The sequence below is a fragment of the Mesocricetus auratus genome, unplaced genomic scaffold (assembly GCF_017639785.1).
Source record: "Mesocricetus auratus isolate SY011 unplaced genomic scaffold, BCM_Maur_2.0 Super-Scaffold_100676, whole genome shotgun sequence".
In the NCBI taxonomy this organism is placed as follows: domain Eukaryota; kingdom Metazoa; phylum Chordata; class Mammalia; order Rodentia; family Cricetidae; genus Mesocricetus; species Mesocricetus auratus.
In genome coordinates, this window is record NW_024429266.1 from 102,010,813 (window position 1) to 102,027,364 (window position 16,552).

Sequence of the window (16,552 nt, forward strand, 5' to 3'; positions counted from 1 at the left end):
GCCAGTACAATAAAGCCAAAATTATACAATGGGAAAAAGAAAACATCTCCAACAAATGGTGCTGGTGTAACTAGATGCCTACATGAAGAAGACTGCAAATAGATCCCTATCTATCACCCAGCACAAAACTCAAGAACAAGCGAATCAAAGACCTCAACATAAAACCAGATCCACTGAACCTTACAGAAGAGAAGGTGGAGAACAGCCTTGAACTCATGGCACAGGAGAAAACTTTCCTGAACAGAACATTGCTGTGCTGGCTAGTCTCACGTCATCACACAAACTAGATTTATCTGAGAGGAGGGAACCTCAGTAGGGAAAAGTGCCTCTATAATTTCAGGCTGCATATACCCCTGTAGGGTATTTCATAATTAGTGACTGATGGGGGAGGGCACAGCCCAATGTGGGTGTGGCCATCCCTGGGCTGCTGGTCCTGGGTCCTATAAGAAAGCAGCTGAGCAAGCCACGGGGAGCAAGCCAGTGAGCAGCACCCTCCATGGCCTCTGCCTGCCTCCAGGTTCCTGCACTGCTTGAGTTCCCGTCCTGACTTCCTTCGCTGATGAACAGTGATATGGAAGTGTAAGCCGAATAAACCCTTTCCTCCCCAAGCCAAAGACAGTCACCATGTAGCCGACCGGGAAGACAGGATGCATAGGCATTCTCCAGCAAGAAATACATTAATAGAAATGGGTTAATAATTAAGACAGAACTATCCAATAAGAAGCCCTAGCCATCGGCCACCGGTTTAACACAGCATCCGTGTGTTTATTTGGGGCCAAGAAGGACGGCGGGACCTGGCAGGACAATGCAGGTCTCCAGCAGGTCTTCTGCCTATAGACCATGGCTTCTATGGTTGGGTTTTTATGGGATCCCTGGGTGTGCGAACAAGCGGGCCTCTGTCGTCGAACTGTCTCTTGGGCTCTTTTCCTTCTGTTGGCCTTGTCCAACTCTGACACGTTAGTATTCGTTTCATATTATCGCATTTCATTTTGCTGTTATCCCTTGGAACCCTGTTCCTTTCTAACAAGAGACAGAGGAGGGGTGGGACCAGGAGGGATGTGGGAAGGAACTGGGAGCGGGGAAACCATAATCAGGACACACTGTGAGAAAAAAAATCTGCTCTCAATAAAAGGAATAAAGAAATGAGCCGGGCGGTGGTGGCACAGCCTTTAGTCCCAGCACTCGGGAGGCAGAGGCAGGCGGATCTCTGTGAGTTCGAGGCCAGGATGGTCCATGGAGCGAGTTCCAGGACAGCCTCCAAAACAATACAGAGAAACCCTGTCTCGGAAAAAAAAAAGAGAGAAAGAAAGAAATGATTTCATTTTCTTTTTTTAAGTGTGTGGGGGTAGGAGGATTGTAGGTGCACATAAATGCAGTGCCTATAGGAGCCAGAAGAGGGCATCAGACACCCCTGGAGGTGGAGTCACAGGCAGTCCCCAGGCAGCTAAGCACTCTAGTCACTGAGCCATCTCTCCAGCCCCTGCTTTGTTTCTTAAATAAAGAACCTCTCTCTCCAGGGCCTTGAGAGAGGCTGCCAGTAGCACACCTCTCCTAAGCGCGAGACCCTAAGTCTGGATCCCCAGGAGCGATGATGCAATGCCAGCAACGGAGGGCAGGGGGCGCCTGCGAGCCAACAGCCGTCTGCACCACCCTGCTTGGTGGAATCCAGGCCAATGAGGGCCTGACACTTAAGGTGGCCCTCCCACCCCCACATGCAGACACACGCATGAACTCTCACGAGCACGCACAGAAGAATCGCTCGAGCCCGGGCTGACCTCACGCCCACTGGATACGCTCCTACCCCAGCCTCCCCGGTGCTAGTGTCACAGGTGCACGCCCCACGCCCACTGCGCTTGCTAATCTGAATCCTGTGCCAGTCTGACAGGCAGACATTGGTGCCTGGAAGAGGCCCAGCTCAGCTGCTAGCCGGCCAAGCAGAGCCCGACTGTGCTCAGGACACGAAGCCAACTTCTCACTGGGGCCTCCTGACTACAACGGAGCAGCTAGTTCCTGTAGCAGGACGCTGGCTGGGGAGCACTGGCAAGCAGGCTTCTAACCAAAGGATCCCCATGAAAACATGGGAAAGAGGCTGTGTCAGCCACTAAGCACACAGCCACCAAGTACTGTGCACCCAGCACACTCCCTAGGTTGGGCTGAAACCCGTGGACCTGCTGGCTTTCAGTGTCTGCCACTGGCATCTGGGGTCATGGTGACCCAATCCCGACCCAGCCTCTAGCAAAAGGAAGGAAACGGGAGTGTTCCTAACTGCCCCCTTCCATGCTCTCTGACCCAAGGACCTGAGGAGTAGCTAAGGAGCCTGCCCATCCCCAGAAAGACACACACCTTGTCCTGGGATACAGCGAGGCCTGTCAGCCCTCCTGATGCCTATAGGAGGCTGGCAAGGCACCCTGGGAGCATCCTCAGGCACTTGGCAACATGGTCCACAAAGGGTCTCTGTGTTCTAAAGTAGACCTGGCAGAAGCATCCGAAAGACCAAGGAAGGCCACAGTGGCTATAAGGCCTCCGTCTTGGCCTGTGTACAGAACATCCAGGCCAGGTCTCATCCCCTAAGTCAGTACTAAAACTGAGCAGGCCCAGCACAGTGCACTGGGGAACAGGCAGATGCGGCAGGGCCATCTCACCAGGAGATCTTAGAAATCAACACTCACGGCAGAGACGTTTGGTACAAAGTTTATAACTCACCCTCCCATGAAAAAACAACTTTGAATGTTCAGAACGGCAGACCCAGGGCCCGCTTCCAAAGCCTGGCTGCGCATCTGGTCCGTGCCGGCAGAGTGGAGGCAGTACCGGACGTCGAGCTTGAGGGAGGGGCTGCGGGGCCTCAAGCAGGGATCTTCTGCAGGCTTGAGAACAGAATTCAGACCCAAAGCCACGTGTGACCTTTCAGGCGACCCAGGCTCCGAGGCAGCCCAAGGGTTAGCAGCCTCCTTTCACACTGTGATCCCTGCCCCAAGCCCAGGACAGCTGCCCCACCCAGGCAGACAAGGGGTTCGTCGCCTGCAGGACTGTCAGGGAGGGTGCTGGCTTCATGCACCGTCTCAGATCAGCCTGTTCCTGGGGCCTTGCGGGGATGGCCCTCCTTGAAAAGCCCTTGGTGGAGGGAGACAGCTCTCAGAGCAGGACCTTGTCTTTTGGAGGCCATATGCATATGTTGTTCCTGGGACACACACATGTGCATATGTTGTTCCTGGGACACACACATGTGCACATGTTCCTGGATGGGCCCTGACCACACTCAGGGCCAGCCAGGAACCCAAGACCCTAGTCAACTGACCCTGGGGCAGCTCCAAAGTCAGTAGTGCCTGACCAGGGCCAAGGGGCCAAGACATGCCTGGCCCACAGGCGGCTTCCCAGCTTCCAAAGCAGGAAGAGACTGGGTACTCATAGTGGCTAAGGTCCATCGCCGAGAGTCAGCGTCAGTGACAGACTGGGCTTGCGCTGGGGTTCCTCATCCTCCTGGCAGGGCTGGGGGGGCCGGGATTTGAAGAAGTCTGAGACATAGCGGACCTGCGGGGGAGGGGAAGACAACGAGTAAAGCCAGAGGGAGGAGACCCAAAGAGGGTTGATTGTGAAGTAGATGGGGCCAGCGGTGGGGGGGGGGGGGGCTGGGGACATGGGGGGGGACAGGTCAGCAGGCAGAGGTCACAGGAACACTGGGACCAGGCGGGGCTCACCGTGAGGCAGGCCACCAGGGCTCCTTGCAGGAGGCCGACGAGGACATCACTCCAGTGGTGCTTGTGGTCAGACACTCGGGTGTAGCCCACATAGATTGCGAAGGCCACCAAGAAGAACTGAACGGTGGGCCTCAGCAGCCGCGCCCACTTCCAGCAGAGCCGAGCCTGCACATACAGCTGTCGGGGCGTCAGTCCGAATCAGCCGGGCCCGTGGGCGTCCACACCCTACCCAGCCCAGCACAAGAGTCATAGCCGCCGCCCCCCCACCCCCGCCCGCCCTCGGCGCTCGTCCACAGACCCCACCCCCAACCCCCCGCCCTCGGTGCCTCGTCCACAGACCCCACCCCCAACCCCCCGCCCTCGGTGCTCGTCCACAGACCCCACCCCCACCCCACCCCCGCCCTCGGTGCTCGTCCACAGACCCCATTGTGCAGTGGGGAAGACCAAGGCCCAGGGACGGGGTGCCCGGGTAAGGTCCCCTGGGAAGAAGGTAGACACTCACCGCCAGGAACAACATGCAGTACATGCCAAAGGAGGAGTGCCCGGAGTAAAAGGACAGCCTGGGAGGGAGGGCAGCCGGTCAGCCTGGGGAGCTGGCAGCCACAAAGGGGTGCAGCTCTAAACTACGGGAAGCAGGGCTACAGAGATGGCTCTGCAGTTAAGGCCCAGGCTGCCTTTGCAGAGGATCCAAGTGCAGTTCCCAGGGCCTACACCCTGCTGCTCACAACCTCTGAGGGCACCCCACTCATGTGCCTGTGTGCACGCTAAGTCATCTTTAAGGTCTGCTTATTTTTATTTTTATTTTTTTTAATGTCTGTGGTGTTTTGTTTCTGGCTCTGCCGATGTACCACATGCATGCAGTGCCCGCAAGTGGCCAGAAGGGGGCATCGGAAGTTACAAATGCTGGTGAGCTGCCTTGGGAGGTCTGAGATTCTAACCCAGGTCCTCAGGAAGAGCAGTCAGTGGGCTTAACCGCCGAGCCATCTCTCCATCCTCCTAACTGAGGGGAGGCTCGCACACGGGACACTCCATCAGGGAGCGATCATCTCTTCACTCTCACTCCACCAACTGCAACCCCCTACCTGCTCCCGGAGCAGGCGCGGCCAGCAGGACCACATTGGGGGTGGCAGTCACCCGGTACCGCCACTGTCATCATGGCCACTGTCGTGACAACAGGTGTGAGGTACTGACCATCACCTCATCTTTTAAAGATATCACCACTGCCTCAGAGCTCGAGCAGCAGCCCGGAAGCTATGCTTGGGAGGCTCAGAAGGGCCAGGCACCCTCAGAGCACCCACAGAGTCACTTCATAATCTTCGTAGACAAAATAAGGCTAAAGCTAACTCCACCCCAGCACCCATAAAACACAAGAGAAATGGATGTCCAGTCCTGCTGGCCACAGACCCTCACAACAACACCACTAAATAACGGTGACCACACTGTCCATTCTCCCCTGTAACTCGGTGTTAGACTCCTGTGCATGCAGAGAAAACACGCCCGCACTCACATAGCATGGCTAATAAACAGAAGCTGTCTAAGGACCTGGGGAGATGGTTAGTGAGTAATGTGCCTGCTTTGCAAGCGTGAGAATCTGAGTTCCATCCCTAACACTCACGTAGAAAGTGAGGTGCGTGCACGTGCCTGTGTGTGTGGTGATGCCTGTGTGTCATGCATGCCTGTGTGTGTGGTGATGCCTGTGTGTCATGCATACCTGTGTGTGTGGTGATACCTGTGTGTGGTGCATGCCTGTGTGTGGTGCATGCCTGTGTGTGGTGCATGCCTGTGTGTGGTGCATGCCTGTGTGTGGTGCATGCCTGTGTGTGGTGCATGCCTGTGTGAAATCCAGGAACTGGGGAGCTGAAAGCAGAAGGATCCCTGGATCTTGTTGTCCAGTCTAGAACTGTACAGCTCCAGGTTCAGTGAGAGACCTTGTCTTAAAATACTTGTGGAGAGGGACTGGAGATGTGGCTCTGGGGTTAAGAGCACTTGCTGCCCCTGCAGAGGACCAGGGTTCAGTTCCCAGCACCCACATAGCAGCTGACAACCACTTGGAACTCCAGTTCAAGGGGCTCTCATGACCTCTTCAGACCTCCATGGGCTCCTGCATGAATGTGGTGCACATACATACATGCAGGAAAACATACATACACGTGAATGCACACACGTGGTGGAGAGCAACTGAGGAGGACACTCGCCGTTGGCTGACTATTGGTCCACACTCATATGTGCCCATGCAAACACGCACACATGAGGCAGGAGGAGACACAAGCGCCAAGCTTAGGGGACAGACAATGCCACCAGGGAATACCCAGAGATGAGGTCGTCTGCGAGGACAGAAGGAAGGAACAGAAGCCGAGAAGACATCCTGTGCTGGTCATGAGGACACAAGCCTGTCATCCCAGCACTCCGAGACTGAGGCAGGAAGATGAGAAGTTTGAGGTCATTCTGGGCTACATGGTGAGACCCTGCCTCAAAATCCTAAAACTGCATTGTACATGCGCAGATGCCAGCAGCACCGACAGAGAAAAGGCATTGCAGGGCCTGCTGACTGGTCAGGGCCAGCGGCGGAGACTACAGAGCCGGGGTGTGGTGATGCCTGTGTGGGGCGCACAGGCCATACCAAGCTTGGGGGCTCGGCAGAGCGGGACCAGAAGGGAGACGATGCTGACAGCAAACAGTCTCAGCACACAGGACCCTGAAGAGCACACACCTCAGCACATGCCTCAAGGGTCTGAAGGCGGTCGCCCCACCTCTGCGGGGCGGGCCGCTGCGTCCCAGACAAATGAACCCTGCCCACTTAATTACCTGCCCTGCCAAGGACGCAGGGCACGACACACGGCCACCTTCCCTGCCTGCCTAGCCGACAGGTTTGCTCCATTCGACAGGCTCCAGACTTCCGGTCCCTCAGAGCCCTGCCTGGGCTGTGGCTGGTACCCACCTGGCCTCAGTGACATTGGCAGGGCTGCCCCTGCACACCTCCAGCTGCACATAGCCGGAACAGTTGACCCGGTTCCAGTCGGGGTCACACACAGCCAAGAAGCTGGGTCGCAGACGGCCGATCATGTACTTGGCGAGGTCAGTCAGAGACTGGCTCACAGCGGCCCCGAACAGGAAGGTCCCCAGCACCTTGTAGATGGCGGCCACATAGTTGTTGAAGTCGGAGCGTGAGTAGAGACGCTCTGTGTACACCAGGTAGGCCTCCCCCGACGAGACCTGCCAACGGAACGGTTGCAGAGTACTTCGCAGACACCCGGGCTGGGGAGCTGACCCAGCCCCCACCCACTCGCTTTTCTGCCTTACAAGGACGACAGTTGCTGTGATGATGACCCCGGCCATGAGTCCATGGGTGATTGTGTCTGGACGGTACGGGTACCGGATGGAGTCATCTCCGCAGTAGAACCCTCGTTTGTATGGTGTGTTCACCAAGGTCAGGATGATGAAGGGCAGAGAGGCTGTGGGAAGCCAGGGGAGTTCATGGTTCTCCACAGTGCGAATTCCTACCCACGTGTTACCTGCTCTGCCACGATCCCATTGGAAAACACTCCAGTGCCTTTTTTTTCATTTTACATTCCAACCACAGTTCTCCCTCCCACCTCCCCTCCTCACCTCCCCCCTCCTCCCCTGCCTCCTACCCCAGCCCACGCCCAAGGGCTCCCATGAGGCGTCAACAAACCCCAAGTGTCACCATACAGCCTTCAACCGGCAACTGATGGAACCCAGACCCAGAGATCCGCAACCAAGCAGCAGGCCAAGCTCTGGGAATCCAGTTGAAGGGAGGGAGGAAGGGATATATGAGCAGGGGAGGTCAAGACCATGATGGAGAACTCTACAGAGACAGCTGGACCCAGCTGGTTGAAACTCATGAACTCTGGACTGTAATAGGCCCTTGGCATGTGGGAGACGGTTGTGAAGCGTAGACTAGCTAAGGGGCCTGTGGCGTAGCACCCAGGTACAAACCTGGTACATGAGCTGGCTTGTTGGAGCCCAGTCATTGAGCAGCTCTACCCTGATGCACTGTGGCCTTACTTCAGGCCTCCCTCAAGCTGACTCAGCACCAGCGAGCGGAGCCTACACAGACACAGACACACACACACACCATGCAAGCACAGTGACTCCTGATGAGCCACCCATGGATGGAGTCCCTGTGGCTCTTCACGGCTCCTGTCCCCTGCAGAATCACAAGGCCACCTTAGTGACAGTTAGACTGTCCCATCTGTGTAGGAACACCAACGGGCCTGTTGTGTTTGGGGTGGGGCCCTGGACACTGCTCACTACTGCCTGGAAAGGTAGGTAAGACAGTTGTGAGCTGCCACATGGGTGCTGGGAATTGAACCTGGGTCCCCTAGAAGAGCAGTCAGTGCTTTTTTCTTTTCTTTTTTTTTTTTTTCTTTTTTGGTTTTTCGAGGTAGGGTTTCTCTGTAGCTTTGGAGGCTGTCCTGGAACTCACTTTGTAGACCTCGAACTCACAGAGATCCGCCTGCCTCTGCCTCCCGAGTGCTGGGACTAAAGGTGTGTGCCACCACCGCCCCTCGCAGTCAGTGCTTTTAAGTGCTAAGCCATCTCTCCAGCCCTGAGTCTCTGCTTCTTTTTTTTTTTTTTTTTTTTTTTTTTTTTTGGTTTTTCGAGACAGGGTTTCTTTGTGGCTTTGGAGGCTGTCCTGGAACTCGCTTGGTAGTCCAGGCTGGTCTCGAACTCACAGAGATCCGCCTGCCTCTGCCTCCCTAGTGCTGGGATTAAAGGCGTGCGCCACCAACGCCCGGCTGAGTCTCTGCTTCTTTTCTTTTCTTTTTTCTTGTTTTCCTTCGTTCCCAAGTTCTGAGCCAATGCCAGCTACACACTGGACAAGATGGACCCAGCCCTGGAGGCAGGAAGCTCAGATCAAAGCCCAGAGACACAGACACTCTTGGAAAATAATCTGGTAGTGAAGCCGGAAACAGAGCTGCAACCTGGAGCCTCCAACCAAGGGCAGCTGGGAGAGCCAGTCACAAGAACAGGACAGTGGGTAGCACTTTCTTCCGCAGGCACAGGCACACAGACACCCCAAAGAGGCAAACCTGGGCAATTGCCCGTGAGCAGGTAAGCTGGGTGTGGCGGGTGCGGCCTCCAGGTCCTGAATGCCGGAAGAACACCAGGAGACGAGCCTCCCCTCAGTAGGCAAAGGGAAAATGGAGAGGCCCAGAAAACAGTCCCTGACATGGGCTGAGTCATCACAATTCCCGAGGGTACATGATCCAAGAAGGTGCTAACTAACACCATGAAGCTAAGGGGTGAAGCTAAAAAGGGTGACAGCCGCAGTGTCCCCTGGGAGGGGCCAGGCTTCATGACAGTGAGAGAAGGCTTGAAGGAGAAGAGGTTGGAGGACAAGGGGAGATGGCCATAAAGGAGAAGAGGGGGGAGAGGAGGAGAGGGGGGGGAGAGATGGTCCAGGGGGAAAGAGGGAGAAAGAGGAGGGGAGCCGGTCAGAGAAGAGAGTAAAAAAGGAGGGAAGGGGTGAGAGGAAACGGCGATGAGGTAAGAGGAAATCCCTTGTCTTGTTCATAGGAGGCGGCTACGTAAAAAGGGTCCCGTGATACCATGGGAGACAACTGGATTCAGCCAGTCGTGCTTACTGGACATCTCAGGCAGACCACAGCCACGGGGACAGACCTAGAAGTCCTGAGCGTGGCTGGGCTGCATGGCTGGGCTGCACCGCAGGTGTGGGTCAGGACGCTGACTCCCAGCTGTGTCCCCTCCTCTCCTTTCTCTGCCATGGGCATCTTTAGGGGACGCTGTCCCCACCAACAGGCAAGCCTTCATTCGGACTGGCAGGGCCTCCCTAGCAGCACCCAAAGCCTCTGCTGACTAAGAGGAACAACAGGCTGGCATTGGCCTCCTCCTCCTGCTGCTGAGACTCCGGGTAGCTCCGCCTCTGGGGACCCAGAACTTTCCAAGGAAAAAAATGTAAACTATTTCCAAGTCCTCCAGTACCTGGCACACGGTTAAAGCAACAGACATGTTTTAATAAACCCGTACAGTCAAAAAGGGTGCCCAAGGCTCGGGGATGTCCCACTGGGCCTCCTGGGCTGCCAAAAGGCAAAGCTAAGTAGAGTGTCCTTCCGGGCTATGGAAGGTGGACCGAGAGGGAGATGCAGAATGGGGGAAGACAGACGATACCCTGTCACCGCCTTCGGGGTAGGATCCAGCCACTGTCCCCTGGGCCCCGAACAAACACTTGGCCTTTGTTCGCGCCTTGGGGGGTTCGGAATGCTCCTCCCCGCGGCCCGAACCGGACTGGCAGGTTTGCCTGTGCGAGCCTGGCCGTCCCCGCCTCCCGGGGGCACCGTGCTGGACCTTGGCCACGGGTCACCGGCCTGCAGGGTCCTTGGTGCCGCCCCGCCCGTGTGAGTCACACCACCTCGAGGCACTCGAGCGACTTCCTGCTGCCTGGAGCCCACCCCCCGCAACACACACACACACACTCACACACACACGCACGCACACGCACACCCGCGAACAGACACAGGTAGACAGGCAGCCCGGATCCCGCCAAGAGCCCAGGAGCGATGGCAGGGCGCGCAGAAAGAAGTGGGAAGCGCCGGTCACCATTGTCCGCATCCCGAACGCACTCGGGCAGGAGGCGCGGCGGAGCGTGAACCTGGGAGAGAGTTCCCGCACCCGGGTCCCGAGACTCTTACCGACCAGCACGCACAGCACGTCCAGCAGCACGAAGACCCACCTCCGCTCCATGTCGCCCCCTCCCAGGGACGCCCGCGACCCCCGCTTGTCCCAGCTGTTCCGGAGCGTCCCAGCAGCCCCGGGATCACATGGCCGTGGAAACTGCCCGGCCCAAGGAAAGGGCTGGGCTTGACTAAAGGGCCCGGGCGAGGCGGAGGCGGGCCTGGGGAAAGGCGTGGCACGAAGAGAAAGTGCGGAGGCAGGAGGGACAGGCAGAGGGCGGGGACCCTGAGGGGTGTGTTGCCACCTTGACCCGGGCGTGGAGGGCAGGGGCTTCGGGGCTGGGAGGGGTCTCAGGACAAACAAGTCCCCAGGCAGGCATTCTGGTATCTCCAGCCTGAGTATAGGTCTCCGAAGCTTGACTGGGGTCTCCCGGCTGGAGTCTTCTGGCTGGGAGGGGCTACCAAATCTCTAGGTAGTGCTGGAGGTCACCCAAGTGTCCCCAGCACTTGGGCGGGGTTCTGCAGTTGTAATACAGAGTTGCCGGTAGGGCATTCACCCGGGCAGCACAAAGCTCACACTCACACTCGGAGTTGATCTCCTCAGCCTTTCCAAGCGGGGGCACCTGCACTGGACACCCTGACATCTCTAAAACCAATAGGCATCGCAGCATGGGGTGACGGGGCTTAGGCAGAGACCTGTCTCCCCTCTAAGCTAGCATCTGTAGTCCCTGGCAGAGTAAAAGGTTCCTTGACACTTGGCGGTGGGAGGTTGAGGATCAGGATCATGCCTGTGCTGTGTCCACTCCAGGGACCGACACAGAGAATCTGAGGTTGACCCATGAATGGGCCCCAGCCCACCCTGCCCTGGGGGTGTCCTGGAGCCCCGGGCTGAGGACACTTGAGAGCCAAGGGCATGTGGACTCAGGAAAGGAAGTCCAGGCTCGCAATGACCACTGTGGGCTGTGACCACGTAAAGGTGTAAGAGGCCACCGCATGAAGCCTCTGCTCAAGAGATCACTGCAGCTCCTGAGGCCTCCGCCGCTCTCCCACCACAGATGTTTAAGACTTGAGGACGGGAGGGCAGGAGGAGGACAGTTCCTGGATGGAAGTCCAGAATTCTTGCTGACCTGCTCCTTCAGCATGTCACCTAGGGTAGAGCTGTCCTGGAAAGTCCTGAGAGAACCCAGATGCCTGCTCTTTGATGCTGGGAGGAGGCAGCACCCAGTGACCTGTTCGTGGGTAAAGGAGTCACCCTGAACCCTAGGAGTGTCCTTAAGGTTGGCAGGCAGCACCTTCAACACGCAGCAACCTGCCAACCACCGGGGCTGCACAAGCCCTGTGCAGAAACCTGGTCCAGACCCTCGTCCCCCCACCTGTGCCACAGGCCTGACCCTTTAAAGACAGGCGGCCCTTGGTGAGCTGGGCTCTGATTGACAGGACTCCATCTGAGGACACTGTGAGCAGAGCTCCCCCACTCCAGCATTCCCTCGAACCATCCACCATCTGTCTGGAGCACACGACTCAGGTGTGGCGCATCTCCTGGCCCCTGACAGCTCAGATGAAGGAGAGCATCCTTCCTGCCCGCCCCCTTAACCTATCTTTACCTGTGACCTAACCATAACAAGGTCTCGGCAGGTCAGGGTAACACTGCAATTCTGTAATAAATATGCTAGGGTCCCTTACTGAATGCCTACTGCGTGCTGAGAGGAGAGCCAGAAAAGACGAGGTGACAGAGGAGCCTGGGGCACGGAAAGGGGGGTGGGGCAGGGAGGCTCCTGAGGGAAGGAGGCTGGAAGAGGGTGGGTAGGAGGGGGACTGCAGCGGGAAGGGAGGCAGGCTGGAAGAGGGAGATGCTGGAGAGGAGCCAGTGGGAGAGGGGGCTGCAGAGGTGAGGCTGGAAGAGAATGAGAAGGAAAAGGGATGTGGCTGGAGGGCTAATAGAAGGGAGGACGCTGGAGGAGGAGGGGGAGGAGGGAGGAAGCTAGGGGAGGGTGGGGGGGAGGAAGCTGGAGGAGGGTGAGCAGGGGGGAGGAAGCTGGGGGAGGGTGAGCAGGGGGAGGAGCTGGGGGAGGGGGAGGGGAGGAAGCTGGGAGAGGGGCAGGGGAGGAAGCTGGGGGAGGGTGAGCAGGGGGAGGAAGCTGGGGGAGGGTGAGCAGGGGGAGGATGAGAGAATAGGCTGGAAGCTGAAAGGGTGAGGATGTTGGACTGGCGGAGAGAGAGCTGGGGCCTGAGGAGTGTGAGGAAGGAGGGTGAGGCTCTAGGGGTGGATGGGAAGGGGTTGGAGGAGCGGGAGCCTGGATAAGCAAGCTGTGGGAGAGAGGAACTTCACCATGGACTCTTTCTCCCATCCTTCCCCTCGTGGGAGGATTTGGGTCAGTCGTTAAAACCCTTGGGCAGTATCAGCATTGAAACCTTGTGGAGGTGGCAAAAATTAGGATTAAGGTTAGGATTGGGGTCATGGCTCCTAATCCATTCCCAGCATGACCACACAGTGAGGAACTCCCTAGCAGAATTCTCCCCTGGGACCATGCGGGACCAAGCTGCCTACCCTGTAGAGGGAGCATGGGCTAGGAGCCTGGCCTTCCCCTGGGGCACAGGAGACTTGACTAGTCCTGCTGTCTTGCTAGCTTCCTGTTACCACAGGGCACTGTTGACCCAGGGCAACGGAGCTCAGGGCTAGCTCTGGCCCTGGGGACTCATGGCTACAGAGGCATCAGTGTCTCTGAGGGAATTCTGCGCAGGGCCTGGGGAGTAAGCAGATCTACATGTGCTAGACAGCACCCACATACACACAGCCTTGGCTCCCCATTTCTCTGTCTCAGTGCCTCCCTCGCCACACTCAGGGTCAGGGTCCCACATGATCTGATGCAAGCAAGATGCAGACCAGGGCAGGAAATTTGGGTGCGTCCCTGCAGACAGACCCTGCGGCCCGGGCCCTCTGGGAATGAGCAGTTAGAAATAGGGTCACACTCAGCAGGAAGCACCCTGCAAGCACAGGGCAGCCTGCAGAGTGGGACCCGACTGGTCTGAGGCTGTCCCTGAGCCCTCAGCCACCCGCAGGGCCCAGGCTTGCAGCTCCTGCCCGTTGCCTCGCTGCTCCCCTGCGTGAGCATCAGGAGGCAGCGGCTGGACTATGCACAGACCACCAGCATGCGGGGACCAGGGATGGCTGAGGGGGCACAAGTGTACTAGCAACAGTGGATAGGGGAGCAGCACAGCTGTCAGACACAGGACACGTGTGAGCTCTTGCTTCAGTTCCCACACCTCCTCCTCAGACACGGCTACCTCCTTCCTGGCTGCTCAGCACCACACTGAGGGGCCGGCAAGGGGCTCCACGGCATATGGATGAGGGTTGAATCTACTGAGGTAGAGATACCTTGATGGCCCTGGCATGAATGATAGGTGTCTCTCTGGTGGTCAGAGCTCCGCAAAGGCAGAGCTCCACACCCACCCCTGCCCTCAGTACGCCCCCCCCCCCCCGTCCCCGGTATGAGTGTGTCTCTGGAAATCTACACGGAGGCTCTACACATGCCCCTCAAGTCACTCCCGTCACACCTCATGCCAGTCACAAGGCCTGGATCCGGGCAATGCCAGTCTCTGATGACTGCCTGGGCGGGGCTGCCGAATGAAGGGAACAAAAAGACAAAGCCCAGAGGGTCTGCAAGGTAATAAGCCGTTATCAGCAGAATCGGAATTCTTGGTAATGTGGAGCACAATGCAGTGTGTAGCTTGTCCACCATGGGAGTCTGAGTGGCCGAATTTTTCCTGGTGACCCCATCAAGGAGCTATAGGCTGAGAGACTGAGGACCACTGAGATGTGAACAGAAGTTTGGGACAACGGAGTCAGGCCTGGGCCCATCATATCCCAGAGCTCTGACCAAGCCAGAAAGCCTGAGGCTCAGGGCAGTAGCAGGCCCAGACCCTCCAGCACCGGGAGCCTCTCACCCTCCCCCAAGGCTTTCTCCCCCAAGGCTGACTCAAGAAGTCCTATCCCAGCCCTCTCAAGCCAACATCCACCTGCTCCGTCCAGCACAGACTCCCACACTTGTACACAAAAGCCTTCATCCCAGTGCAAAGAAGCCTGGTCCTGAGGGATGCTCTGGCCTGAGGCCTGGGCTGAGTGCAGGGACAGCGCTGGTAGGAACGGCCTGCAACCATTTGAATTCATGAGTGTGGCCTGGCATCTGCCCCAGCTGCAGATGGCCAGGGCCGGTGACCCCGCTCTGCTCCCTAAGTCTTCAGTGCCCCTTACACAGCAGACACAGATGCTGACCAGCAAGCATCGAAGTCACCAGTCAGCAGGACAGTTCAGGGTGGCTCCCCCCGATTCTAGCCCACCTTGTGTCCCAGCCTAGACTGGTTCCCTAACACACTTCTGCAGCAGCCCAGGACCCTCCCAGGCTCCCTACAACTTCTCTGGATTTCTAAACCTCTTGGCCTAGGAGAGTGTTCTGTAGCTGGGCCCATGCTCCCCAAAACCACACAGAGCATGCCACAGGCATAGCAACCGCTCCAATCTGCTCTGTCCCTGCACAAAGAGAATCCCATCTCACTGTGGCCAGGAGACCCAAGACCTGTTGGCAGGGCTAGAAAGACAGTCTTCCACAGAGAAGGGCCACAGGGCTGCCAGCCACAAACCAGGCAGCGCAGGACAGACATGTTCCCACCAGCCTCCCAAGATTTACTTGGCTACACCACATTTAAGACTCATGTCCTCCACAAGAAAACTCAGTTTATCAACTCACCAGAGCTCCTAGGGACCCACAGGGACTGAACCAGGGCACCCGCATGGGTCTGCCCTAGGTTCTGCTTGTTAGGGTTGTGTAGTTTTGTCTTCCTGTGAGACTCCTAACAATGGAAGTGAGGCTGTCTCTAACTCCGTTGCCTACTTTTGGGACCCTTTTCCTCCCTCTGGGTTGCTTCATCCAGCCTTCATGAGGGTATATGCCTAGTCTTTTGTTTTGTTTTTTTTTTTTTTGGAGACAGGGTTTCTCTGTGACTTTGGAGGCTGTCCTGGAACTCACTTTGTAGACCAGGCTGGCCTCGAACTCACAGAGATCAGCCTGCCTCTGCCTCCTGAGTGCTGGGATTAAAGGCGTGTGCCACCAACGCCCGGCTGCCTAGTCTTATTGTAACTTGATATGCCATGTTTGGTTAATATTAGGTGGCTTGTCTAAAATGCAGGTATGTTGCACACGGTGGCCTGGGTCTATAACCCAGTGTTCTGGTGGAAGCTTCATCCCAAGTCCCCTACCATATGTCTCTCCAAACATATCATAAAGCTGCATCTCATAAAGCCCGCCAAATGACAACCCCTCCCCCAGAGATGCTCAAGATCACTCCCACAGGGTACTTAAACTGTCCCCCAGAAAACAGACAGGTTTTCTGGTCTGCTTCCTGTCTCTGGGGGGGCTGGAAAATCATCCAGGAGCAAGGTGTCCATTAAACATGGGCTTTTCCCCAGCACTCGGGAGGCAGAGGCAGGCGGATCTCTGTGAGTTCGAGACCAGCCTGGTCTACAGAGCGAGTTCCAGGACAGCCTCCAAAGCCACAGAGAAACCCTGTCTCGAAAAAAACCAAAAAAAAAAAAACAAAAAAAAAAAAACATGGGCTTTTCTAATTCGGTTTGATTTGGATTGCTGCATTGGTGGAGAGGCTTATGGAGGTGCAGGAACTTCACCCAGTACTCAAGAAACTGAGAAAGAAACCTAGCCAGCCTGGGCTTTGCAACAAGTTTGGAGATAGTGCAGGCTAAAAACAGTGAAATAAAAAAGTTAGGCCAGATAGCTGGCTCAGCAGCTTGCATGCCATGGACCTGATGACCAGGGACCCACAAGATGGGAGAGAACCAACTCCCCCGGGTTGTCCTGCTATGACATGCACGCACCCACTGATACACACACAAAGAACAGAAAAACACGACTGGAGTTATGTTCATACCACAGAACTTGTCATGCGAAAGGTCTTGGGACGAATGAATGGACGGACGGGGACACACACACACACACAGACACACACACACACAGACACACAGACACACAGACACACAGACACACACACACACACACACACACACACACACACCAACCCTGGTCTACAGAATTTGAGGCATCTTAAGCTACACAGCAAGTCCCTGTCTGTAAACAAAACAGAATTCCAACACATAAAATAATACAACAGTAACTACTACAGAAGATAAGG

General features: G+C 56.6%; 1 protein-coding gene and 1 long non-coding RNA gene across 2 annotated transcripts; one reads left to right on the plus strand and one right to left on the minus strand.

The window, feature by feature from the left end:
• Positions 1-3,268: 3,268 nt before the first annotated feature.
• Positions 3,269-10,525, minus strand: Plpp2 (phospholipid phosphatase 2). Its single transcript, XM_040738090.1, has 6 exons — positions 10,370-10,525; positions 6,996-7,147; positions 6,634-6,908; positions 4,198-4,255; positions 3,696-3,872; positions 3,269-3,528 (listed from the first exon to the last, which is right to left on the minus strand). Exons 1-6 carry the CDS (start codon positions 10,419-10,421, stop codon positions 3,412-3,414), a joined length of 831 nt encoding a protein of 276 aa, XP_040594024.1. The 5' UTR covers positions 10,422-10,525; the 3' UTR covers positions 3,269-3,411.
• On the plus strand, positions 8,553-9,719 carry LOC121136792. The gene is made up of 2 exons (XR_005873928.1): positions 8,553-8,771; positions 9,237-9,719. It is a non-coding gene; the product is annotated as an uncharacterized LOC121136792 (long non-coding RNA).
• Positions 10,526-16,552: the final 6,027 nt, after the last annotated feature.

Excerpts from the sequence above, each read along its gene's own strand:
- Plpp2 (XM_040738090.1), bottom strand. The coding sequence starts at position 10,421 with ATGGAGCGGAGGTGGGTCTTCGTGCTGCTGGACGTGCTGTGCGTGCTG. Across the intron at positions 7,148-10,369 it reads CGTGCTGTGCGTGCTGGTCG|CCTCTCTGCCCTTCATCATC; the intron begins GTAAGAGTCTCG and ends GGCTTCCCACAG. Across the intron at positions 3,873-4,197 it reads ACTGCATGTTGTTCCTGGCG|CTGTATGTGCAGGCTCGGCT; the intron begins GTGAGTGTCTAC and ends ACGCCCCGACAG.